This window comes from Puntigrus tetrazona, unplaced genomic scaffold (genome assembly GCF_018831695.1).
Source record: "Puntigrus tetrazona isolate hp1 unplaced genomic scaffold, ASM1883169v1 S000000001, whole genome shotgun sequence".
Lineage (NCBI taxonomy): Eukaryota > Metazoa > Chordata > Actinopteri > Cypriniformes > Cyprinidae > Puntigrus > Puntigrus tetrazona.
This window is the reverse complement of record NW_025047681.1, coordinates 2,227,075-2,254,795: the sequence shown is the minus strand read 5'-3', so window position 1 is coordinate 2,254,795 and position 27,721 is coordinate 2,227,075. Positions and strand designations below refer to the sequence as shown.

At 40.7% G+C, this 27,721-nt stretch overlaps 1 protein-coding gene across 1 annotated transcript; it reads left to right on the top strand.

Annotated features, from left to right (window-relative positions):
* The first annotated feature begins 835 nt into the window (after nt 1–835).
* On the top strand, nt 836–27,721 carry LOC122331478 (zinc finger protein 721-like). Its single transcript, XM_043228921.1, has 9 exons — nt 836–1,114; nt 2,737–4,283; nt 5,067–5,288; nt 9,001–9,127; nt 13,258–14,237; nt 18,848–18,897; nt 19,083–19,183; nt 25,024–26,545; nt 26,907–27,721. The coding sequence occupies exons 1-8, from the start codon at nt 1,030–1,032 to the stop codon at nt 25,953–25,955; spliced, it is 4,044 nt and encodes a 1,347-aa protein (XP_043084856.1). The 5' UTR covers nt 836–1,029; the 3' UTR covers nt 25,956–26,545; nt 26,907–27,721.

The window sequence follows — 27,721 nt, the reverse complement described above, 5'->3', positions numbered from 1 at the left end:
ACCTTCTGGACAAAAATGGTTACTGCAGCAGGTGTTCCTCCCCTGCAGAAGATGGCCCTTCAAATTCTCACCATGTTTTCGATTGTGAAAATTTGGTAGGTGGACCTTTCAGTTCCTCCTGCCTTAGTCACTTGAGTTGGATTTATTTTTGTTTTGGAAAGTTATGGACCCTGACGTGATGCTAAGCACGTCAAAGACAGGCCCCTGGAGACTCAAGGTCAACACAATCCTATAATGTGCCGCTCTTCTCGATATGTTTTACCTTCCCCAATCAAATTACATAGTAATTTTTTACATAGCCCATTTTAATTCACAACAAAGAACTCCACAGTGCTAATATTTTGAACACACCCCTTTTAATACATTAGTCAAAGTAAATTATTTGCAGTGCAGAAATAGCACTATAGCTAATAACGGTGTTTTAACAGGCTATTGATGTTTTTATTATTATTTTAACAAAGTATGATTGGATTTAATTCGTTTTAGCCAAAAAAATTATCATTGTTTGAAAACGCTAAGTCTCAGAATGTTTAGAACACGTTTAAAATTAATTATTATTTGTTTATTCATAGATTTATAACTTTAAAAACATACCATAACTGACTATGCAATAAGTAACAGGGTAACATTCACGAGTTTTTTATTCTTCTGGATGTGTGAGCCGCGCGATCTCCGATTTGCGCGCGCGCGTGTGTGTGTGTTGTCGCGCGAACAGGACTTTTATTTTTGTACGACCCGGTGACGTCATACGTGCGCGCTGATCTACTGCATCTCTCCTGAAAGGTTAGTGTTTTTCAACATTTACAGTATTTACATTTACAGTTAATTTTGACTGTAAGGTTCGTTAATATCGACTGTAACGTCGTAGCGCTTTCTCTATCGATTATACGCAGGTTATTCAGTAAAGCTCATTCATTCATGAATGAGTTCATCATAAACACGACTTCAGTCAGAAACTACTAACTAGAGACAAACACAGTGATTTAGTTTGGACTGATTCTCATCTTAAACAGGACAGTCTCAGCAGAAATGGAGTTTATTAAAGAAGAGACTGAAGATGTGAAGATTGAAGAAACGTTCAGAATCAAAGAAGAAGACACTGAGGAACAAATAGGTTGGTTTTCTTTCTCATGTCATGATTATTAAAAGGCTCTACAGAAAAAAAGCATTATATATTTGAAGTTTCTCTTTCAAAAAAAGAGAAAGATATCATTACTTTTGACTATTTTAGCTCTCTATGTTGTATGATGACTACATACACAAGTGTCAAAAAGGTCCAGTGATGAGAGTTTACATAAAGTTATATTTTTGGTTGGTGTTCTTTTCTTATAGAACTGATGCGAGTCCAGACGAGGTGTTCTGATTTAATGAAAATGAATGAAACCTAACTTACCAAACACTGAATTAAAGGTGCTTTGGTTTCTTCATTCACAGAGAAGAACTGCACGGATCCGATATATTGTTACAAACGTAATTTCATTCTTGACTGTTTGTTCATTTAAGACGTAACTGACAGAGGTTTAAACGGTTTCTTTACTTGTCCGTGTTTTGCTCCGTCTGAGCGGATTCACAGAAAAGTTGTCTTTCTCGCTTTTAAAGGGTCTCTGGGTATTAAGGCATAGATTAATATAGTGTAAATTGTGTCTTTTACTGAAATGTGTTTAAAAAAATAAAGCAAAAAATTTCTAGAACAGCATTTATTTTAAGCCTGTGGTTATAATCATCAGCGCCTGTAAGTTTTTCAGTAACTGTGGTCATATCAGTATTTTATTTTCTGAGTTAAAAGTAGCAACCTTCATGTGCAACCATTTTACGTCATCAGAATAACACCATAATGATTTTACTGATTTGCATGTGAAACGGGTCTTTTATAGAGGAGCGAAAAGGGGCACAGTTACTGCTTTGTCCCGATTTTTGCATTTTTAAGCAATAATTGAAACAATTTCCATTAATTGCATCGCCTTATAGTTATCAGGGAGTTACAATCATCCTCCTCGAGTTACGGCTTCCGGCATTTCAGAGAGAAACCAAGAACGTATTTGATGCAATCAACGTTGTTTGCTTTCAGGGGAAAGTATGCATTGTTGTACTCTCTAAAATGGAGTATAAAATTTAGTAAATTGCACACACACACACACACACACACACACACACACACACACACACAAAAGTCTCATACCATCGCAAACGTACTCTATTAGTTTCCTGCATGTTTTCTTAAAAAATAAAATAAGTTCATAAATATGTAATTATTAATTAATGCATTGGCCATTAGCATTATTAACCCTGTTTCATTCATACTGGATGCCAGAAGGCGCTCTCGTACAGAAAATCCACATATATCCAAACACAGAAGTATAGCATACTCATGGCATAGTAACTGAGTAAACATGTATATGTATAATCGATGTATTATAAATACATAATGCATGTTTGCGTGCATCCCTAAGGCCTGAAAGTGTGGACCGGCTTGTGTTTCTAACCAAAAAATCTTTAGAAGTCAAACCTGGTTTTCATTCCTCAAAACCTGAAGTGTTTTAAGTCTTGTGCTCAAGGCAAAATTACATTCTACAGGATTATTTTGAAATTTTCCATGTTTTAGTTTTAGCATAACAATATTATATCATGCATATTGCATATTTTAACTTTAAAGAAACCAAACCAATGAATGTTTTGATAACTGTTTCTTTGTGCCATTAAACTGGGCTAACTTTAATTTGTCCTTTTTCATCACAGACCTGCTGCTGAAAGAGGAGCTCACAGTATCAAATGAAATTGAAGAGAAAGAACAATATGAGAATTATGATAATTTTAAAACAGAAGAAGAGTCTTTCAGTTGGCCACAGACTAAACAAACATTCTCACAGAAAACAACTCATAAAACAGGAACCTTTTTAACTCCTTTTTGCTGTGAAAACAGTCTGAATGAACCTGCAAAGCTCACACGTTGTAAGAAACAAACCGTTCACACTGGAGCGAAGCCTTGCACCTGCCAACAGTGTGGAAAAAGTTTCAAACATAAAGAAAACCTTAAGGTGCACATGAGAGTTCACACTGGGGAGAAGCCTTATAGTTGCCAACAGTGTGGAAAAGGTTTCACTCACGAAGGAAACCTTAAGGTGCACATGAGAGTTCACACTGGAGAAAAGCCTTACACCTGCCAACAATGTGGAAAAGGTTTTACCCAAAAAGAGAACCTTAAAGTGCACATGAGAGCTCACACTGGAGAGAAGCCTTACACTTGCCAACAGTGTGGAAAAAGTTTCACTCATGTAGGGAACCTTAAAGTGCACATGAGGATTCACACTGGAGTCAAGCCTTACACCTGCCAACAGTGTGGAGTCAGTTTCATACACAACGAAAACCTTAAAGTGCACATGAGAATTCACACTGGAGAGAAGCCTTTCACCTGCCAACAGTGTGGAAAAAGTTTCTATAGAAAAAGAAACCTTAATGACCATATGATAATTCATACAGGAGAGAGTCCTTTCATATGCCAACTGTGTGGGAAAAGTTTCAGCCGAAAAGAAAGTCTTCACAGACACAAGAGAGTTCACACCGGAGAGAAGCCTTACAGCTGCCAACAGTGTGGGAAAAATTTCACTTACGAAGGAAACCTTAAAGTGCACATGAGAGTTCACGCTAAAGATAAGCCTTTCGCCTGCCAACAGTGTGGAAAAAGCTTTACTTGTGAAGGAAGCCTTTATAAGCACATGAAAATTCACACAGGAGATGAGCCTTTCGCCTGCCAACAGTGTGGAAAAAGTTTAGCTCACGAAGGAAGCCTTTACAGGCACATGAAAATTCACAATGGAGAGAAACCATTCATTTGCCAACAGTGTGGAAAATGTTTTACTCAAAAAGGAGACCTTAACAGGCACATGAGAGTCCACACTGGAGAGAAGCCTTACACCTGCCAACAGTGTGGAAAGAGTTTCACTCATGAAGGAAATCTTAAAGTGCACATGAGAGTTCACACTGGAGTCAAGCCTTACACCTGTCAACAGTGTGGAAAAAGTTTTACTCAAAAAGAAAACCTTAAAGTGCACATGAAAGTTCATATTGGAGAGGTGCCTTGCGCCAGCAAACAGTGTGGGAAACGTTTTAATAGAAAAAGAAACCTTAATGACCACACAATGATTCATACAGGAGAGAGTCCTTTTATCTGCCAATTTTGTGGGAAAAGTTTCAACCGAAAAGAAAGCCTTGACAGACACGTGCAGATTTACTCCGGGGAGAAGCATTGTGTGTCATCAGTGCGGAAAGCTTCAACCAAAAAGAAAATCTAAAACACATGAGAATTCACACTAGAGAAAAACTTTGCTCTCAGTGGGCCTTATTTATCAATGCAACTTAGAAGCCATTGCAAATCTGTATGCGTAAATCAGCTCATGTGTGATTCATGAAACATTCATATGCCGCCAATCTTATCGTATGAATGATCGCACGTTGATAAACGTGGCAGATGGAAACAATTGCTATTTGACTATCACTTCCTTAAAAACACCCCGGTTTAGGAGCCCTTGAGTTTACAAGATGGAGAAACGAAACTTGGCCAAAAAGAGGAAGTGACCTCAAGAAAGAGAAATTTATCTTGCTCCAGAAACAGTTGTTAACCTTGTAATTGCAAACAAATTGAACTGTGGTAATTTATGTAATTTATATGTATGGGAAGATATTAGTAAATATAAGCGTTATAGCCTCACTCTTTCACTCTACAAAAAAATATTTTAAATGCACAGAGTGAGGTCTTGCTTGGAGCCCTGATTGAGGGAAAAAGGCAATGAAATTTGGCAGGTTGTTAACTAATCCTGAGCAACAAGTGTAACCTCACATTCAGCTTTTTGTTTTGGAGCTGAGCGTTTGTGTGTTATTGCCATATGAAAGCTCTCTGCTACAAATGAGGAAGAGTTGCAGAGCAGTTGCTGGTGGCGTTACAACTTGATCAGTGGCATCCCTATTCATCAGCATTTACCCCTGGGTCTTTCACTAAAAGCAATTTCTGAACACTTTTCACATCTTTTTAAAGACGCCGTTTGATTGTGTGGTTGTGTCTGGGTCCCCAGCACACTGAAGACACTTTCGGGAGGGGAGGTGCTCTCAAGACTTGCGATCTTGCCTCTCTGCTCTTTGGGGGAGAAAGGCACCTTCTGCTGCCACTCACTACGGTTTCTGTGCCCCAAGTAGAGGGTTTGAGGGTTACAGTGAAAACTTCTCCGTCGGTCTCATCCTCATGGACCTTTCACAGCAGCTGTCCCTTCCAGCTGTTCTCCAGGTGGCGAGAGTCGGTACGATGCACCTGTGCCAGCAAAATGCTGCCACCTGGTGGAATCGTCCTCCATCTTGAAAGTGTAAATGGCTTGTGCATTTAGGCGTATCCTGCCTGGAGCCTCAGAAGCTCTGAGCAGCTTTTTATCTAGCGTTTCATCTGTCAGCCCTTGTACTTGAGTAAGTGCACATCTGGCTGATTCCCTGTAGGTAATCCCATGTTTATTCAACACTGTATATTCTCCACTGTAAGGTTTCACCTTCAGAAACCTGTGTCTTCCCTTTGACAATCTCCACCGTCTGTCTCTGCAATCAGTTCAGTCCTCTCCTTCCGTGGATGGGTCAGTCCATTTCAGTGTTTCCACGTCATCTCCCATCAGTAGAATGTGGTCTCCACAGCGTCCTTTTTCGGGAGGGCTCACTTCGTCATTGATTTCGCCAAATTGTAGCAACAAATAGCAGAGTTCAGCAGTCTCTGGTTGAAGGTTGAAATCCCTTCTCTTAAGAAAAATTTCAGAAACAGCGGTTTGGCTCTTCCAGTAGTGATGTACTCACCTGTGGGCCTTAGGGCACCAAGGTCAGTGAACTTGCTCTGGGGCGATGGGAAGGTTCAACAGCATTTGTTGACGCAAGGTGTCAAGCAAATGTCACAAGGTTGTGATGGAGTTCAGGTTGTGGTGTTTTCCATGGACTCCAGTCTATCGTCACAACATAACTCCTAGTGACTGACAGATAGGGAACGTCTCGTTTACCTATGTAACCCTCATTGATGGAGGGAATGGAGACATTATGTCCCCTTGTTACCACCTTGAACCATCACTGGCTGCCAGGGACTAGTTCTTGGCTCATCAGCAAAATCTGATGAGTGGTTATACCTGTCACCTATTTATATCCGTGTGACGGGGAATGGCTGGTTAGTTAGTTACTATAGTTAGTTAACCACTTGCCAAATTTCATTGCCATTTTCTCTTAATCAGGACTCCAAGCAAGACCCCTGACCCAACTAAAAGGGACACCAGTAATACCTATAGAGAGTAGTCTTCTGCATTACTTTATCACAAAAAGGGGATTGGATGGAGAAAGCTTTACGGTACTGGATGACACCAGCATTGCTGTACTATAATTCCAAGAATTTTCAGTGGGGAGGCAATGAATAAGACGACCTTATTACAAGCAGTGGATATGAGTTTTAAACTTTTCTGTGTATCATATTAACTACCCCAAGCCTTATGCTCCCATCTGGGAGTTTTTGCAGCTCACATTCTTTAAAGCTATAGTTCACTTAAAAAAAAAAAAAAAAAAAAAAAAAAAAAAGGTGGATTTAAAATGAAGCACCCACACATTTTAGTTTCAAAGTGAACTGCCTCTTCAATATTTCCAAAAAAAATGTTGTATTTAGTGATCAGTAAAAACTTGTGTTTTGCAGTCGACAAATTCAGATTTTATTTTTTTTTAATCTGATCCAAGAATCCAAGAACACACAATGTGAAATGAATATCTGGCGAAATGAAGCACCACATTCAAAATACCACAAACACACTTCAATAGCAAACATTAACACCTTTTGATTATAGTTATTAATTCCTGTTAGATTGGTGTGTGTTACATAGTGAATTGTTTGTTGTGTTTTATGAAATTAAAAACTCAAAGGCCAAGAATTAGTGTATGGTTTTGCTCATGTAGTGTGTGTGTGTGTGTGTGTGTGTGTGTGTCTTGGTTTTACGTGTAAGCAGTTTAAAAAACTATTACTTGTGTTTGATTTTTTTCTCTTGTTGATATGTTTGTATGTTATGTTTGTTTTATGTATTGTATATGCACATTTGTGTATGTTTTGATATGAATGAATATGAATTAATACACATTCGGTTTGAATTCACTTTACAAGTTGAAACTTAGTTGTATGTGCGCATTCGTGTGTCTTGAATGTAATATTTTTACACATATTTTGTAAACATTTACAATATGAATTGATTGTACTTAAAACTTCTAGTAACATGTTTCCGGAGTTAGCTCAGTCTGTGTATTTTTTTGTTAAAAATTTTCTTTTATGGTAATAGTAACGCAGCTAACGAAATGACGTAACGGTTACGTAACTGCAAAGTAATCTGGTAACCAAAGTTACATCGTGGCAACTGGAAAAGGTGCGTATACATTGCCACGATGTAACTTTGTTGCCTTGCCAGTTCGTAACTGCGACGTTATTTTTTTCTATGGATGGACATGATTTATTTATTTACTTAATTTATGTCATATACCCAAACTAACGTAAAGACTCAAATAGAAAAAAAAATTTAATTACTAATAAAAACACAGTGAAGTATGAATGAAAACGTTAGAGATGCTCCATGCTAATCATCGTTATAAACGGATAACCTTCGCTAGCGGACATTTCAGATAATTAACGGAAAAGTACCATAATCACAGATGCATGAATATTAAAATGTACTTATGGTAGACTTACCAATCTGAGGAAGTTGTTGAACTTTTTTTTGGTATAACTGACAAAAAATTCTGCAGCTGATGTTCCCGGTTGCCATGTTTTAGTGTCTTTCTAGAATATAAAACTTTGTTTTATACATACATATAGAGCACAAACAGTACGTATCTGGACTTTCTTATCTTGTTACGCAAGGAGGACGTACTGACGATGTTAGTGATGAGATGGTAATGAAATTAAGCGCGTATGACGTCTATTGGTAAGTCATGAAATTACAAAACCTGATAGCATACGGACATCTAGGAGATGTCTGGATTTTCTTCTGCAAGACGTATTATTTAGGCTGTTTACTCATCTGCAATACATCTGGATGTATTCTTTTAGATGTCAATTAGATGGTCTAATACGTCTAATGTCATGTCTTTAAGATGTTTATAACATCCGACATCCGTAAGACGTTTATAGACAGCAGATGGTTTCCAGATCTTTAACAGACATCTTGCAGACGTACATGTGCTGTCTGAGGTGTTAGCTAAACCACTCTTTTTCATAAGACTACACCCCTTTATATAATGTATTCTTAGATGTGAAGATCTCTTAAACTCCTTTTAAGAATTTTACCATTCAGTCTGAACTTATCTGATAATATTTTTAAGTAAATCTATTCAGTGATTGGTTGATTGTGTCCAACATCCTGGCTGTGGCGCAGCACTGTCGTGAATCAACTCCTAGACTATCATTACCAAGCTTGGAAGAGCCGGGATACATACAAAAAAAAGGAAACTCTGGCTGTATTCCTCTGTAAAAAAGAAAGCCATACACCTAGGATGATTGAAGTTACTATTGATTTGAGGACTGTTAAATATGTTACCAGGGCTCGCAAACATTTGCAGATCTTATAGAAGACAAATTGATCCAAATAAAAAATTCAAAATAAAAACATAAAAAAGTGCTATAGAAATGTTTGTGTGAGCGGCACTTTTATTTTGGTGTCGCGCTGTGACGTCATAAAGCCGCGCCGTTATTTGCCGCTGTTGTGATTCGGCTGAAAAAAGCTTGCGTTTTTAAACGTTTAAAGCGTTTACTTCACACTGCGAAACGTCCAGTTCGTTTAATAATGTTCATTTTTACAAGCGATGTAAATTGAATTAATGAACATCGACTGTAACGTCGTAGCGCTTTCTCTATCGATTATACGCAGGTTATTCAGTAAAGCTCGTCCGTTCATGAATGAGTTCATCATAAACACGACTTCAGTCAGAAACTACTAACTAGAGACAAACACAGTGATTTAGTTTGGACTGATTCTCATCTTAAACAGGACAGTCTCAGCAGAAATGGAGTTTATTAAAGAAGAGACTGAAGATGTGAAGATTGAAGAAACGTTCAGAATCAAAGAAGAAGACACTGAGGAACAAATAGGTCGATTTTCTTTCTCATTTGATGATTATTAAAATGGCAAGAAATTACAGATAATGTATTGTATTTTTTAAGCATATCCAAGGATGCTAATTATTTGATAATTGTTATTGTGTTCTTCTGTTATTTTATTATATTTTTACTCATTACTTTCACTGAAGAACAGTTTTTTTTAACTTCATTATATTTCTGTGGGATTAAAACACTTTTATATATAATATATAATATCATTTAACCGTGAGAAGTTTAGTTTTTTTGCTATCTTTTTTCTACTATCCTACAAATACAATGAACAGAAGATCAAACAGGTGTTTGATCCAATGAAGACTCTTTTGCCAGATACAAAGACTTTAAAAACACACAAATTCAATACAACCATAAAGTTTAAAATCAGGAGAATTTTAGACTCGGGTGCTGGGGCAGTTAATAGTTAATGTGACCAAAACAGGTTGTTATTATAATTTATTACTATATTACTATTATTATTAACAATAATAATAAATTAAATCACCCACTCAATCTGTAACATTTAAATAATTTTATTGATAGCATTTTTATGAGACCGGGCTCACTTGCCTCAAAGACATTAGAAATAAATCCACAGAAATGTCTTTCTGTTAAACAAACCATTTCAAATGAAAACAAAAAATTGAATACAGATGCAATTACGTAGAGATGTTTTTAAAAGCATAAGTACAGTGTAAAACCCAGGTACCAAAAACTGTCCACTCTCTCCACTGGGGTCCCGTTGATCTTGATGGGATGGTAAGAGCGCACCTGCTTCGTGCTGAAGTCCACTATTAACTCCTTTGTTTTGCTGATGTTCAGGAGCAGATTGTTCTCCTAACACTATCTCTCCAGGTTGTTGATCTCCTGAAGGTAGGCCATCTCATCGTTGTTGGAGATAAGGCCCACCATGACAGTGTCGTCAGCAAATTTAATGATGGTGGTGGAGTTTGTAGTGGCCACACAGTCATGTGTGTACAGCGAGTACAGCAGGGGGCTCAGAACACAACCCTGAGGGGCTCCAGTGCTGAGAGTGAGGGAGGATGAGGTGTGTTTTCCCATCCGTACGGCTTGTGGTCTGTCGGTCAGGAAGTTGGTGATCCAGTGACGCAGGGATGGGCTGAGTCCCAGGACCTCCAACTTCGAGGTGAGCGTGGAGGGAACTATGGTGTTGAACGCTGAACTATAGTCCACGAACAGCATTTTCACATAGTTCCCTTTTCTAAAATCCAGGTGGCTTGTGGTTGTGTGGAGGAGGTGTGTGATGGCATCCTCCGTGAGACCGGTTTTGGCGGTAAGCAAACTGTAGTGGGTCCAGTGTGTCCGGTAGTGATGCGGTGATGAAGTCTCTGAAGAGTCTCTCGAAGCACTTCATCACTACAGACGTCAGAGCTACAGGGCGGTAATCATTCAGGCAAGATGGTTGAGGTTTCTTCGGCACAGGAACAATGATGGACTCTTTGAAACACGAGGGGACTATAGACTGTTTCAGGGAGAGATTAAATATCTCAGTGAACACCGGTGCTAGCTGGTCAGCACAGGCTCTCAGAACCCGACCTGTGATGCCGTCAGGTCCTGTTGTCTTCCTGGTGTTCACTCTCCTGAATGCCCTCCTTACGTCGTGCTCCGAAATGGTGAACGCGATTTCCTCTCTGGCTCTCTCGGCATGCGTGCTGTTCATCATGTCGCTAGCGGTGCTAGCGTGATTAGCTGCAGCCTCGAAAGGAGCATAAAAGGTGTTTAGCTCGTCTGCCAGAGAAGCATCCGCGCTCTCCACTCTGGAGGTTGGCGTTTTATAGTCCGTGATGTTTCTCAGTCCCTGCCACAGGCTCCTAGAGTCACTGTGTTGAAACTGTGACTCTAGTTTCCTCCCGTAGCGCCTCTTTGCCTCCTTTACCGCTCTGCGCACGCTGTACGACGCAGCCTTGTATTCAGTCATATCCCCAGTGACTATCCCCGTGTTATAGGCTGCAGAGCGGGATCTCAGAGAGTCGCGGATAGTTTTGTCTACCCACGGCTTCTGGTTGGGAAACGTCCTGATGACGGTTTTCTCTACCGTGTCATCCGCTAGTTTCCCGATGAATCCCACCACCGCTTCCGTGAACACGTTGACGTCCTCGGAGGTACACCTGAACATGGCCCAGTCTGCGCATCCAAAGCGCCCTGCAGAGCGGCCACCGAATGGTCAGACCAGCGTGACACCTCCCTCTGTACCGGGGCTTCCTGTTTCAGCCTCTGTTTGTAAACAGGTACGAGGAAGATGGCGGCATGGTCCGATTTACCAAACGGTGGGAATGATTTTGCCTTGTAGCTCTCTCTGAAGGGTGTGTAGCAGTGATCCAGTGTCCTTCCGCCCCTGGTGGGGCAGGTGATGTGCTGGTGAAAGTTCGGCAGTGCACGCTTGAGGTTTGCACTGTTAAAATCCCCCAGCACAATGAGTGCGGCGTCCGGTGCTGTGTCTGGTGTGTAGTGAGGTGATCGTGTAAGTCCCATATTGCAGTGTCCGTGTCCGCTTGAGGTGGAATGTAAAGCTGAATTCCCGTGGAAGATAGAAAGGGCGACATTTGATGGTCAGAAGTTCCAGGTTTGGTGTGCAGGAGCATGAGAGAGGAACAACGCTCGCGCTGTCGCACCAGCGGACACCATCAGACACACTCCACCTCCCCGTGTCTTCCCCGACTCCATTGTTTTGTCCATGCGGTAAACAGAAAAACTCGGCCGGTTGTATGGTGTGGTCTGGTACCGCTGGGTTCAGCCATGTCTCGGTGAAGCAGAGGAGGTTGCAGTCCCGAATGTCTCTCTGGAACATCGAGCTTGTTTTGGTCTAATACGGCCAACATGGGTCCGGGTTTAAAAACGGCGAAAGTTGGGTGCATTGTACACCAATAGATATAAGAGTGGCTCGGTCGTATGTAGTAATAGCCATCTTATATAAAGAAAACCGTGCAGACTATCCAAAATACTAACAATTAACAGAAAAACAAAAAGTTTTGCAGGAGCGGTCGTGACGGCAGCCGAACTCAACGGCGCCATCTTGGACAGCTGTGGAACCATTTTAACATTTAGTCTAAAGTTAGGATCAGTAACGGAGCAGAACATGCACGTGTTCAGGAGCATATCATAAGGATCCTTTGGTGTTATACTCTCTAATATTTGTATTTAGAGCTAAAGATGCTTCATTCAAACCTTGTTTTCTCTGCGCATGTTCCCATCCAAGTCGGTTATTTTAAAGGATGCCCGTTTTCGACAAGTTGATATGATTCTTTAGGGTCTTCATGAAATCTAACCGCTACTGATCTTGTAATTAATCATATATAAGTGATTTATAATTGTTCAGGAAGGCTGAAAGTTATATTCAGTTGTACGCACGTTTTCTTTTTCCAGACAAAATGAGACAAGAATGAGATTGAAGTCAGACTACATGATTAAATGCCCACGAGAAACCGTAAATTTGAGGAGCATATTTTTAGTCCATCTCCTATCTTGAAATGTCTGTCTTGGAGAAATTGACTAATATGAGGTCCTAAAACTTACTCCCTGACTCCCGGAAGAGAAGTTCCTCAAACGGTATCTCAGTGCCGTTCCTTCAAGGGTCACTCACAGCTTTTCTGTCCATAAAGCCTGTAAAAAATCAGATAGAGATTAAATTATGCGGTAAAATCACATTTGTTTGAATGAGTAAAATTATTTAGATGAATTCTAGATTGAGAGAGTGAGTTGCAATCAAGCTAAGTTACTTCAACTGTAATTAAATAAACAGTTATATTGCACGGCTTTGTGGAATACTCGATTGCCCCGTCTCCCTTTAATGTAGCGTTATGTTTAGTCTGAACTTGCCTTGAACTTTCTAGTGACTGCTTCTTCACTGAACTTTTGCATTCAAATATTTCAACTCGGATCAAGGTTTTATGTCTAATTATTTACTTTTGTGGCAAAAAGCTGTGTAATAAGCGGGATAGTGTACATCCAGCAAGAATTAAGCCCTTCTTATACAACAGATAAGCCAATGAGCCTCTCAGGTTTTATGACTTAAAGCATACCTGCCAGCCAATCAGAATCAAGGACTAGATGTTTCTTTGCGCAGTTAAACCGGGCTAACGTTTCTTGGTCTCTTTTTTTCACCATAGATCTCATGCCACTTAAAGAAGAGAGCATAATGACAAATATAAGTGAAGATAAAGAACAACACGAGACTCATCGTGATTTTAAAACTGAAGAAGAATCATTCAGTTGGCCACAGATTAAGGAGACTTTTTCACTGAAAACGGGTCATGGAACAGGAACCGAAAGTGAACATGGAAACCTTAAAGGTCACGCTGGAAAGAAACTTTTCACCTGCCAACTGTGTGGAAAAAGTTGTACTCAAAAAGGAGACCTTAACAGGCACATGAGAGTCCACACTGGAGAGAAGCCCTACACTTGCCCTCAGTGTGGAAAGAGTTTCGATCATAATGGAAACCTTAAAGTGCACATGAGAATTCACACTGGAGAGAGACCTTACATCTGCAAACAGTGTGGAGTCAGTTTCACTCATGAAGGAAACCTTTACAGGCACATGAGAGTTCACACTAGAGAAAAGCCTTTCATCTGCCAACAGTGTGAAAAAAGTTTCACGCATAAAGGAGACCTTACAGTGCACTTGAGAATTCACACTGGAGAGAAGCCGTTTACCTGCCAACAGTGTGGAAAATGTTTCAACAGAAAAACAAACCTTAATCAACACATGATGATTCATACGGGAGAGAGTCCTTTTATCTGCAAAATGTGTGGAGAAAGTTTCTGTCGGAGAGAAAGCCTTGACAGACACATGAGAGTTCACACTGGGGAAAAACCTTACATATGCCCTCAGTGTGGAGAGAGTTTCGATCTGCATGGAAGCCTTAAAGTGCACATGAGAGCTCACACTGAGAAGAGCTCCATCATCTGCCAACAGTGTGGAAAAAGCTTTACTCAAAAAGCAGACCTTAAGAGGCACATGAGAATTCACACTGGAGTCAAGCCTTACGCCTGCGCTCAGTGTGGAAAGAGTTTCAGTCGGCATGAAACTCTCAAAGTGCACGTGAGAGTTCACACTAGAGAGGGTGTTCTATCCGCAAACAGTGTGGAATAAACACCAACGTTCTTCCCTCAGCTTAGATGAGTTGATGCGTACTTGATGCGTTTAGCTTAGCTCCATTCGTTCTTAGGATACAAATAGGAATGAATTTGGAAACCATGGTGACAAAATAAAATGTGATTTCCTAAGATGATAAAAAAAGATAACTATGATGTATGGCGGAAGAGCACTTGGCAGCACTTAATTTCATCGCTCCTGAAAATGACTACTGATAAGTGGAGGTGTGCAGGTCACGCTGGTTGGGTTGACGGAAGTGAGGGGGAGTTTTCAGGAGTGATGATAGTACTGCACTGAGGTCAAAGTGCTCTTTCGCCAAGCATATCTTTGTTTTTTTTGGCTTCGAAAATTGTCACATTTTTATTCAATGCAGTGGTTCCCAGACTGTAGTTAACAGTGGGGGTGCAGGAGCAGATATACTTTGAGATAGGACTGGGTGATGAAACTACTAACAAATTATTGTGATTATCCTCCTCAATAAAACAAGTTTAACAAAAGTTTCGATCTACATGGAAGACTCCCACATTAGAGTTCACATTGAAGAGAGACCCTTCACCTACCAACAGTGTGGAAAAAGCTCTACGGAAATATCAGTAATGATTTTTAATTTCTTACTCGAGAATGGGTCATGACTTCAAGTGCAGGTTAGTTTAATCTCTAAATAGGTTGTAGTTTTGTGTTCGTTTACTTAAAGAATGAAACTGCTAGCATCTCGTAGCAGTAGCAGTCAGATGATTAATAAAAAGAGAAAACCAAAAACCATGGTTGCTAGTTAAACCATGTTAGCAAGAAGTTAATCATAGGTTTTCTACATTAACTATAGTGTAACCGTTAAGACTAATTATCAATATTAAAACAAAACCTGTTACTATAATAAACCATGGTTAATATTAAGAGAAAAATGACTCGTGATAATTAAATAACATATACAGTATTAGTATTTTTGTTTAACAAAATTGTCATGATGTAATTATTACTGTACTGTACTGTAGATTGTACACAATTTTTCATTATATGAACTAACAATCACAGACCCCTCACCCAATACACAAACTGTGTGCCAGTATGTCTGTGGACAACCCCAGGCCCCTGGTTATCACTATAACCAGATCACCTCTGCCAGATCAGATCAACTTTATGACCTAAAAGTATGTAGAGGGAATCTCTCTCTCTCTATTTAATTATTCAAAAGACGACACATGCTATAGGACTAGGGCTCCTCAAACCTGTCCCGGAGGACCCCCGCCCCTGCACTTTTTGTATGCAGAAACTAAATTGGGTGTGTCTGAATAGGGAGACATACAAAATGTGCAGGGATCCTCCAAGGCAGGTTTGGGCACTGCCCTAGACAAGATGTCTATGAAATTCCTATAATGCATATCCCCAGGTCATTGTGTATGTTGTTATTGTTCTTGTATATTGTGTCTTTTGTGTTGTATACTGTTTTATGCATGTTTATGATAGATCACTAGCTAATATCACCTCACTTACACAGTTTGGTCTTTGGATGATCTAACTGAGAGTGTATAATTATGTGTTGATACCTATGCAACGTATAAGTGATCGTGTTTGTATATCAACTTACAATCCAGTTACATATGCGAAGTACCATGCTTGGAGTCATAAAACGTGAAAAAGTGAAAGCCACTACTGGCTTATTCACCCAAGAGGCGTAATCTCCAGAGTTCAAAAGATCTCACTTCAGTGACTTGCATCAGTATTCTTTCTTTTTTGGTGTCTTCACATGTGTGAAGTCCCTGAGCTGGCTTTGAAACAGCCCCAGCTACTGTTCTGGTAGACACTGAGAAGAGGAGGATATCAGCTGCTCTGCATCCATTAAGTTTCGCGCCAGGCCTTGCGGCCTTGACTTTCCATTCAACCACCTGAGAAAAAACTCAATCATCATGAGTCAGCACATATTTGGGGTTCATCACTCTTCAAACCGGAAGAATGTGAGTGCAAACATCCAGAACATTGGAATCAAGACTTTTAGCCAAGATTGCATCTGGATCCTCACTACCGAGGCAATGCAACTAAAAAAGAGTTTTAATTTAATAGTAGAACCCATTGTAAAACAGGACTGATGGTTTACAGCTGGAGAATTGACACTTTTCATAGCTTCATTCTCTACTTTTCCTAATGGTTTATCCATCAGGTCTCATTTGCACTTTCCCCATGTATGAATGTATTTATACTATGGGAGTTAGCGTTTAGTTAATAAAACGTCTGTGCACAAATGGATTTCTGGTTGTGCCTTGCAGATTAATGTCCCTTTATGATTTTGACATGCTCTAATGCATTGATAATGTAAGAAGGTATTTTCTGTGCCCACAACACAGAAACAATCCTTACATATGCACCTTTTTCGGAAAAGATCTTTCTTATCCACCCATAGATCTTAAATGAGTTTGAGGAACAACCAACGACTATTTCTGAGTTGGAAAAAATGTTTGGCAGTAAAATAATCAAAAAAAAAGAATTAGCATAAAAAAAAAATAAATCCAAATTTACTCCAAAGTGGAGCCATCCAGAGTCAGAGAGAAATGGCCAGCTTTACAAATTTGTTCATAGGAACCAATAAGCATAACTTTAGTTTCACCACCGTTCAGACGAGAAATTATTGTCCAGTCATGCTTTAATGTCATGCAGTCAAGCAAATAAGCAGCATCAGGTGGCTTGTGAGGATTTGAATGAATATAAATCTGAGTTTCATCAATGTAGAAACGATACTGAAGACCAAGCAATCTCAAAAGGTGACCGAAGGGTGACAAATGTTAAAAAGGGGACTGAAGCTGAGCCCTGAGGGACGCCAGACTTAAAACCACCCATAGAAACAAACTGGGAATGGTCCGTAAAATAAGACCTCAACTACCTTAAGGCAGTCCCAGATACTCCAAACTCTTTCGATATGAGTCTCCACAGTGATCCACAGTATTAAAACTGTCAGATCCAAAAGAATACAAATAGATGTTCTAGGAGTGTTCAGAGGAGAGAGCTAAAAATATGACAGAAAATACGATCTGTTAAGTCTGTTACCTACTGAACCGGCATCAACAACAAAGGGGTTTCACACTGCATGACTTTACAATAGGAAGAATTGCTGACAACTTTGTCTTGGTCCGGAAACAATGTCATCATAACCAAACATGTGCACAAAGTGACATGGAAACACAGCAAGGGCACGCATGCAAGACTGGAGTTCTCACATGCGGTTGGTTATTGCTAACAATGGTAACAATAACATTTTCAGCAAAAAGAAGAAAAAGAAATAAAGATCATGGAGGAAGAAATGTTAAGGGAGATGCGAGGAGCAAGGATTTCGGACAGAAGGCAGGAATCGATATGAACAGTTTACTGAAATCTCTTCAGCAGCACAGACATAAATTAGACTGCTTTTTAGCAGTTGCAGCATGGGGGTTACCCTCTACAAATATACAACAATATTAAATGTCACATATTACCATTATTGATAGTTGGTCAGTGGAACATAATCTCTAACACAATACTAACACAAGGTTTAAACAGGCAGATCATAAAATATAAATCACTATGCTTACATATAAATCGGTACAGAACAAATGATAGATTATCTATCTCAACGATTCATGAACACTCAAATCACCTACAAACATTGTGAATAATCATTCGATAGTGACATTCATCATTCACTAATAACAAGGAATCACTCGGCTACTCTGAAATCTACACGTGTATAATCAGTGTCAAACAAGTCACTAAGTTACCAACAGTGTATCGCAACTCCTGTAACGTCTTCCTGTGGAACGCGGCAGCATATCACATGCGAATGTCACGTGCATGATCATTTTTAGTGTGTCCGCCTTCGCACTACCTTTGTAACAAGGGGCGACGGGCAACCCCTAAAACTTGAGGTTGTGGCAACCCCATAATTTGAGGTTGTGGCAAGGGGACATAACGTCTCCGTTCCCTCCATCATGTAACAATGCTTACATACACTGTATGTAATGATCACCTGAGCAGTGCCACAGACTGATCAACTCCACGCCACATTGCTGCATTAATTCAGGCAAAAGGAGCCCCAACTAAGTATCGAGTGCTGGACATGCTCATACTTTTCAGTTGACCAAGATTTCTAAAAATCCTTTCTTTGTATTGGTCTTAAGTAATATTCAAATTTTCTGAGATACTGAATTAGTTCTGGGATTTTCATTAGTTATAATGATCAAAATGAAAAGAAATAAACATTTGAAATATATCAATCGGCGTGTAATGAATGAATATAATATACAAGTTTCTCTTTTTGGATGGAATTAGTGAAATAAACATTTTGATTTTATATTTTAATTATATGACCAACTCCTTTTTAGCATTTCACCATTCGATGTGAATTTATTTGAGTATATTTTTAAATAAGGAAATCAACTCAGTGATTGGTTTGTGTGAATAATGCCTAAGACCGGTTTCAAAATAAAATGAGCAGAACAGCAGTGCTTAATACTGTACGTGTACAGTAGAATTGCAGAACTTACCCTATGCATGTGTGTGTGTGTGTGTGTGTGTGTGTCATGTGCTTTAGAAATGATTGTGTGTGTGATTGGGACTTTTATTTTGGTACTGCTCTGTGATGTCACAAACCTGCGCCGCTCTACATCTGTTGTGATTTGGCTGAAGAAAGGTTTGTTTTTCACACAGCAAATCGTTCAGTTTGTTTAATAGTTTTTACAAGCAATGTAAATTGAATTAATGAATATTGACTGTAACGTCGTAGCGCTTTATCTATCGACTATATGCAGGTTATTCAGTAAAGCTCATCCACACAAACACAGTGATTTAGTTTGGACTGATTCTCATCTTAAACAGGACAGTCTCAGCAGAAATGGAGTTTATTAAAGAAGAGACTGAAGATGTGAAGATTGAAGAAACGTTCAGAATCAAAGAAGAAGACACTGAGGAACAAATAGGTTGGTTTTCTTTCTCATGTCATGTCATGTCAAAATGTATAGTATTTTTGAATCAGTGTGTAAAATAATTGAGAAATTTTGATTTGATACCGTAACAGGGATTTGTATTTAATTTGCAGCCTAAATGTATTTAGGTACGGTTAAACCAGTGATGCTTCAAATTCAAATTTTATTTGTCACATACACATACATACATGGTACGACATGCAGTGAAATGTTCTTTACAACCGACCAGCATCAAAATAGAAACAAATTTAAATGTATATATAAATATAAAATATAAGAAATATATATAAAAAAGAAGTGTGCAAAGTAGAATATAAAAAAATAAAATAAAATAGAATATAAATATAAAGTATAAGATATAAAGTGTAAAGTGTAAGTGTAAAGTGGCTGTGCAATGTCCAGTGCAAAGTGGCTAGTGCAATTGTCCAAATGTAAGTGGCGAGTATCTGGGGAAAGAGGGGTGAACATGGGAATTCCGGTATTTAGGTGCTGGGTGTTCTCTGGTTCAGACTCCGAATGGCCTGCAGGAAGAAGCTCCTCCTCATTCTCTCTGTGTTTGCCTTCAGGGAACGAAAGCGCTTTCCTGAACGCAGCAGAGAAAAGAGTCCATTGTTGGGATGGCTGAGGTCTTCCACGATCTTCCTGGCCCTGGTACAGCACCGCTTGTTGTAGATGTGCTGCAGCACAGGGAGCTCAGTGCGGATGGTGCGCTCAGCTGACCGCACCACCTTCTGGAGAGCTCGCCTGTCCTGCATGGTGCTGTTTCCGAACCAGGAGGTGATGTTTCCCGTCAGGACACTCTCGATGGTGCAGGTGTAAAAGTTCCTGAGCACCTGAGATGGGAGTCTGAAGTCCCTTAAGCGCCTCAGATGGTATAGACGCTGCCGGGCCTTCTTCACCAGGGTGTTGATGTGACAGGACCAAGACAGGTCCTGCGTGATGTGAACACCCAGGTACCGAAACTGTCCACTCTCTCCACTGGGGTCCCGTCGATCTTGATGGGATGGTAAGAGCGCACCTGCTTCGTGCTGAAGTCCACTATTAACTCCTTTGTTTTGCTGACGTTCAGGAGAAGATTGTTCTCCTGACACCATCTCTCCAGGTTGTTGATCTCCTGAAGGTAGGCCATCTCATCGTTGTTGGAGATCAGGCCCACCACGACAGTGTCGTCAGCAAATTTAATGATGGTGGTGGAGTTTGTAGTGGCCACACAGTCATGTGTGTACAGCGAGTACAGCAGGGGCTCAGAACACAACCCTGAGGGGCTCCAGTGCTGAGGGTGAGGGAGGATGAGGTGTGTTTTCCCATCCGTACGGCTTGTGGTCTGTCGGTCAGGAAGTTGGTGATCCAGTGACGCAGGGATGGGCTGAGTCCCAGGACCTCCAACTTCGAGGTGAGCGTGGAGGGAACTATGGTGTTGAACGCTGAACTATAGTCCACGAACAGCATTTTCACATAGTTCCCTTTCCTAAAATCCAGGTGGCTTGTGGTTGTGTGGAGGAGGTGTGTGATGGCATCCTCCGTGAGACCGGTTTTGGCGGTAAGCAAACTGTAGTGGGTCGAGTGTGTCCGGTAGTGATGCGGTGATGAAGTCTCTGACGAGTCTCTCAAGCACTTCATCACTACAGACGCCAGAGCTACAGGGCGGTAATCATTAAGGCAAGATGGTTGAGGTTTCTTGGCACAGGAACAATGATGGACTCTTTGAAACACGAGGGGACTACAGACTGTTTCAGGGAGAGATTAAATATCTCAGTGAACACCGGTGCTAGCTGGTCAGCACAGGCTCTCAGAACCCGACCTGTGATGCCGTCAGGTCCTGCTGCCTTCCTGGTGTTCACTCTCCTGAATGCCCTCCTTACGTCGTGGTTCGAAATGGTGAACGCGATTTCCTCTCGGCTCTCTCGGCGTGCGTGCTGTTCATCATGCGCTAGCGGCGCTAAGCGTGATTAGCGTGATTAGCTGCAGCCTCGAAACGAGCATAAAAGGTGTTTAGCTTGTCTGCCAGAGAAGCATCCGCGCTCTCCACTCTGGAGGTTGGCGTTTTATAGTCCGTGATGTTTCTCAGTCCCTGCCAAAGGCTCCTAGAGTCACTGTGTTGAAACTGTGACTCAAGTTTCCTCCCGTAGCGCCTCTTTGCCTCCTTTACCGCTCTGCGCCGCGCCGTATGACGCAGCCTTGTATTCAGACATATCCCGTTGACAATCCCGTATTATAGGCTGCGGGCGGGATCTCAGAGAGTCGCGGATAGTTTTGTCTACCCACGGCTTCTGGTTGGGAAACGTCCTGATGACGGTTTTCTCTACCGTGTCATCCGCTAGTTTCCGATGAATCCCACCACCGCTTCCGTGAACACGCGTTGGCGTCCTCGGAGCTACACCTGAACATGGCCCAGTCTGCGCCATCCAAAGCGTCCTGCAGAGCGGCCACGAATGGTCAGTCCAGCGTGACACCTCCTCTGTACCGGGCTTCCTGTTTCAGCCTCTGTTTGTAAACAGGTACGAGGAAAATGGCGGCATGGTCCGATTTACCAAACGGTGGGCATGATTTTGCCTTGTAGCTGTCTCTGAAGGGTGTGTAACAGTGATCCAGTGTCCTTTCGCCCCTGGTGGGGCAGGTGATGTGCTGGTGAAAGTTCGGCAGTGCGCGCTTGAGGTTTGCACTGTTAAAATCCCCAGCACAATGAGTGCGGCGTCCGGTGTTGTGACTGGTATGTTGTGAGGTGGTCGTGTGTAAATCCCATATTGCAGCGTCCGTGTCCGCTTGAGGTGGAATATAAACGGCGCTGACTATGACCGAGCTGAATTCCCGTGGAAGATAGAAAGGGCGACATTTGATGGTCAGAAGTTCCAGGTTTGGTGTGCAGGAGCGTGAGAGAAGAACAACGCTCGCGCTGTCGCACCAGCGGTTGTTCACCATCAGACACACTCCACCTCCCGTGTCTTCCCGACTCCATTGTTCTGTCCATGCGGTAAACGGAGAAAAACTCGCCGGTTGTATGGCGTGGTCCGGTACCGCTGGGTTCAGCCATGTCTCGGTGAAGCAGAGGAGGTTGCAGTCCCGAATGTCTCTCTGGAACTTGATCCTTGCCCTGAGGTCATCGAGCTTGTTTTCCAGAGACTGGACGTTGGCTAACAGGACACTAGGTAGGGGAGCGCGGTGTGAGCGTGCCCTCAACCTGTTCCTGCCGCCTCGTTCCCTCGTGGACGCCGGTGCGGGTCGCGTCCTTTTGTCTTCGTCAGGATCTCGCCCGGCCAGCATGGGTCCGGGTTTAAAAACGGCGAAAGTTGGGTGCATTGTACACCAATAGATATAAGAGTGGCTCGGTCGTATGTAATAATAGCCATCTTATATAAAGAAAACCGCGCAGACTGTCCAAAATACTAAAAATTAAAAGAAAAACAAAAAGTTTTGCAGGAGCGGTCGTGACGGCAGCCGAACTCAACGGCGCCATCTTGATTATGTTCACAAATCTGAGAACGCATATTAAAATAGCAAAGTAAAAAGAAAAGTTAGATTTTTTTTATTTAACTGCTAGCTGTGTATGTAACTTGATGACTAAATGCACAAGGAAGACATGCTAAAGTCATGTTATTATGTTATTACCGGTACGAAACTTGAGAAACGACAACAATATGGTAAAACCAAAAATGTTTTACAGTGGCGCTAGCTTTGAATAGTACGCCTTCTGATCATCCAATCAAAGAATGAGAAAACTGATGTTATCGTAATCCCGCCAGATGAGCCTGGCAACCCCATTGCTGAAATATGATTGGATAAAAGCTCTACTATAAACGTACACTATTTGAATTAGAGCAACTAAGAGAAAACCTATGAATCGACTCAAGTTAGGGGCAGTAATAGAGCAATACCAATAGACTGTCTCTGTGGGAATCTGTAACATTTCTGCCAGCTTTTCACCACCAATATCATCCTGACAGGTTGTTTTTATGGGGCCACACTCAGTTTGTCTCAATGGTGTTGTTTCCCAACAATAGGCTATTGACATCTGATGATTTTTTTGCAAGAGATTTGGTGACGTTTTTAAAATTCTTGAGTATTCTTAAAAACCTTATGCTTTGCCTCAAACCTCATGCTCCACATGTGCGCTAATGGACCGATTTTACGAATGGAAGACGGATAGTGGATCATAAAATTATGTTTTGGGTAACGGGTTCTTGTGTGGACATTTCTTTAAATAATTCATGGTGCTCAATAATTAGGTATTTCAGGAGGACAGTCATGCCTTCAGTGATACATGTGGAAAAGACAAGATTAAGAATTGGAAGTAAGAGCAAGAGCAAATGCCAATTCTTATCACCAGGGGGTACAAAATCACCAAAGAGCAATGGAATGTTTTTGATAAGACAGAAGGTCTGGATAGAGTTTAGACCAAAGCTATTTCCACTGTGCTCCAAATTCACTTTAGCAGGATGATTTTTTTTCTCTCTAAATACCCATAATCATATGGATATATTCTAAAGAGCAGCTCGCACTGTGTATCAAGCTTAACTGAAAAAAATCCAACTAAGAATGCCCCAAGTGTGTGTTATTGTTCAAGGAGAATCATTTGTCACATTTCTGATTTTAAGAAATAACATTTATTGTACAAATCCCTTATATAAATGTCCTAACCCTAACCCTAACCCTAACCTAACCCTAACCCTAACCTAACCCTAACCCTAACCCTAAGTTTTCCCAGGCATTTAACAGTTAAACATAATCATGGATTGGCTTCAGTCAGTTCTTGGAAGATGTCCTCCTCCACAACCATTTCTTTACAACAGTTTCTTGCTGATCTTAAACGATATTATTATCCGTGTTAGTCTGTAGTAAGCGTGCTCCATTTCGTATTGATTCCTCGGTCCATAAAGTTTCGTTCTGCCATTAAGTGCACGCAGACACATAAGATATTTCAAGTGTAATATATATATATATATAATTCATTCAATTAATTCATTTATAATATATATATAAATGAACACTGAAAAAAACGAACACTGAAAAAACAACTCGATTCATTTCGCTATGTTAATTGCGTTCAGCCTCATCTTTCAGGGCGAGGTAATGTCATTAGAACTCTTCGACGTATTTTAAAGATTCTATTCTCTTTTTTTAAAAATATTTCCCGTACTTTTAAAAATCCAGATTGAGCACAATAACTGAAATTTAAAACCGAAAATGCTCAATAAACTAATGAACAGATTTATATGCATCAATACTCCATTGAAGTACATCATTCTGTGCACTGGATGGGCATAAGTACATTGTATTTGTAGCCTAAAATATCAATGTTTTTGCACAATAAAAAATTAATAATAGCCTTCCTAAATGTGTACCACATTTAGTCCTACACTTATTCCCCACTAAATTATTTTTTTTTATTATTAAAGTATAAGATTTTTTAATTAAAGTTTAAGATTTTATGTTTTGTCCTAGGCCAAACCATGCTTATTTCTAAAGTTTCTAAAATTATATGCATCCCGTCCTTCAATAGATTAATGTATACTATTTAGTATACATGTTGGTTAATGCAGTAAGCCCTAAGAATCTGTCCTTCAATATTTTTTTAGATATAGAGTTGAAAAAAATTTGAATTTTATGTAGAAAAGTTAAATCACCTTTTTTTTAGACCAAAGTAAAAAGAGCGCACCCAATGTCGTAATAGTGACTTGAACTTCCGAGAAGGACTTGAAAGCAGAATAATTTAAGAGCTTCAAACATGGCTCAACCAATCAGAATCAACCAGAATTATGTGTTTTATAATGTTTTGATGACTGTTTCGTTGTGCAGTTAATCCAGGCTAACTTTCATTTGTCTTTTTTTAACCATAGACCTCATGCCGCTGAAAGAGGAGAGCATGCTACAGAATGAAACAGAAGAGAAAGAACAATATGAGACTCATCATGATTTTAAAACCGGAGAAGAATCCCTCAGTTGGCCACAGACTAAAATAAATGTCTCACAGAAAACAACTCATATAATGGGAACTGAAAGTTATTTCACCTCTTTTCCTGAAGAACATGGAAACCTTAAAGGCCACACGAGAGGTCACACTGGAAAGAAACTTTTCACCTGCCAGCATTGTGGAAAAAGTTGTACTCAAAAAGGAGACCTTAACAGGCACATGAGAATTCACACTGGAGAGAAGCCCTACACTTGCCCTGAGTGTGGAAAGAGTTTCGATCATAACGGAAACCTTAAAGTGCACATGAGAATTCACACTGGAGAGAGACCTTACATCTGCAAACAGTGTGGAGTCAGTTTCACTCATGAAGGAAACCTTAACAGGCACATGAGAGTTCACACTGGAGACAAGCCATACACCTGCCAACAGTGTGGAAAAAGATTCTCACACAAAGGAGGCCTTACAGTGCACTTGAGAGTTCACACTGGAGAGAAGCCGTACACCTGCTCTGAGTGTGGAAAGAGTTTTGATCAGCATGGAAACCTTAAAGTGCACATGAGAGTCCACACTGGAGAGAAGCCTTTCGCCTGCCAACAGTGTGGAAAATGTTTTAATACAAAAACAAACCTTAATCAACACATGATGATTCATACCGGAGAGAGTCCTTTTATCTGCCAAATGTGCGGAGAAAGTTTCTGTCGGAGAGAAAGCCTTGACAGACACATGCGAGTTCACACTGGGGAAAAACCTTACATATGCCCTCAGTGTGGAGAGAGTTTTGATCTACGTGGACGCCTTAAAGTACACATGAGAACTCACACTGTAGAGAGTGTTTTATCTGACAGTAGTGTGGAATAAACTTCATTCATAAAGGATTCCTTAATAGAGTGGTTCCCAAGCTAGAGTTAACAGTTGGGGTGCATTAGCAGATCTACTTTGAGGACAAATTACTTGATATGAACTAGTATCACTATCAGTAAACACTATCAGACGTGAATAAATTAAGCTATTTGCATGTAGTTGGACACTTGAACATTTTGAGTTTACTTGCTTCAGTCGCATTTGAAATTCACTTCACAACAAATGTGAATTCGTGTCATGGGAGGGGCTTCTGCCAGGTGGCTCCACTCTTGTAATGAAATGGATGACATGGATTTTGTTGAGAGAGTAGCAGTGCTTTATGTGCTATGAAAGGTTGAAAAACTGCATAAGCTTGTTCGGGGCCATGTCTGGGTCCATCAGATCCTTCACAAGCATACCCAGCTTGGTGAATTTCACCAACTTCTCCAGGAGCTATACCTGGATAAAAGCCGCTTTCTGCGTTACTTCTGACTAAGCCAGTCCCAGTTTGATGACCTGTTGTCCCTTGTCGGTGGGAGGATTTCCCTCCAGGACACCAACTATAGGCACTCTATTCCACCTGCAGAGCTCCTGTTCATCTGTATCTGGTCAGTAAATCATATAAGATTTTGTGTGATTATGAGTAATTAATGACTGAGAACAATCACAGGCATATTCTTCTCACTCTTCTGAAAACACATGAAACACATGAAATCGCATTTTGCTGCAATTAATTGTGGGTTTTGAATTCTGCAGGTAACTGATAAATTATATTGTGTAATAGTCTGTTTTTGCAAGGTAGCAAGCAAATCAGAGCAAATGCTAAATAAAGGTAAAGTATCAAGGGCATTTAACAAGTAGTTTTATTTTATAAAACTAAAGAGAAATGAAGATGTCACAAACACACTTGATATGGAATTTGCAATCTGCATTTATAACTTTTATTTGTTTATTTTCTCTCTCTTTCAGATATCTTGCCACTGGAGACTCGCTCTGGACCACCACCAGAAGTTTCCGTGTTGATGTCTCCACAGTCTGAAAGTTTGTCCCAGATGTGGTGACTGCAATCTAAGACTGCTTAGTGGAGGAGTTCATGGCTGTGCTCTCCTCAAATTAATGGAGGTCTTTGCAGAGGGTTTCGAGGAGAGGTGGAACTTCCCACTCTGCTGGGGAGCACTGAATGGCAAACACGTCCTGATCAAGGCACCCCCCTTTTTTGGGTATTGCTTCTGGGTGATTGATGTCAGCTGGTATGGGCGGACAAGTGATGGTGGGACTCTGGCCAACTGGCTTTTGGCCAGGCACCATCTGCCACCTAACTTCACTTTACCCACAAGCCACAGACCACAGAGGACCCCAGCCCCATGTCTCGTGGCAGATGATGCATAAAAAACGCATGACGCCGTTCCCTGAGTGCACCCTTCAGGTCTTTACCGTCTCTCCAGAGCCCAGCTGGTGGTGGATAACACCTTCAGGATCCTGTCCTCACAGCGAAAGATGTATCGCCGCCTCATAGAGGTTCAGCCTGAAGTTGTGGAGAGGTGTGTCCTCCACAACTTTATGGTTGCAACAAATAATTTGAAATTCATGTTAGGGACAGCTTCATGGCCCACTTTTCTGCCAAGGGAGCAGTCTAGTGGCAACCAACTGAATAGTTTTTGTTTAATATATCCTGTGCTCTTTATGTCCTTTGTTTAGTTCTAAATATTGCCATTTTTTGTCTTTTCTTTTGATTTATATATTTATATATTGACCCTTTATATATTGTATATATTGTAAATAAC

Coding starts and splice junctions, on each gene's coding strand:
- LOC122331478 (XM_043228921.1), top strand. CDS start 1,030: ATGGAGTTTATTAAAGAAGAGACTGAAGATGTGAAGATTGAAGAAACG. Junction 9,128..13,257: donor AGACACTGAGGAACAAATAG/GTCGATTTTCTT, acceptor TTTTCACCATAG/ATCTCATGCCACTTAAAGAA. Junction 19,184..25,023: donor AGACACTGAGGAACAAATAG/GTTGGTTTTCTT, acceptor TTTTAACCATAG/ACCTCATGCCGCTGAAAGAG.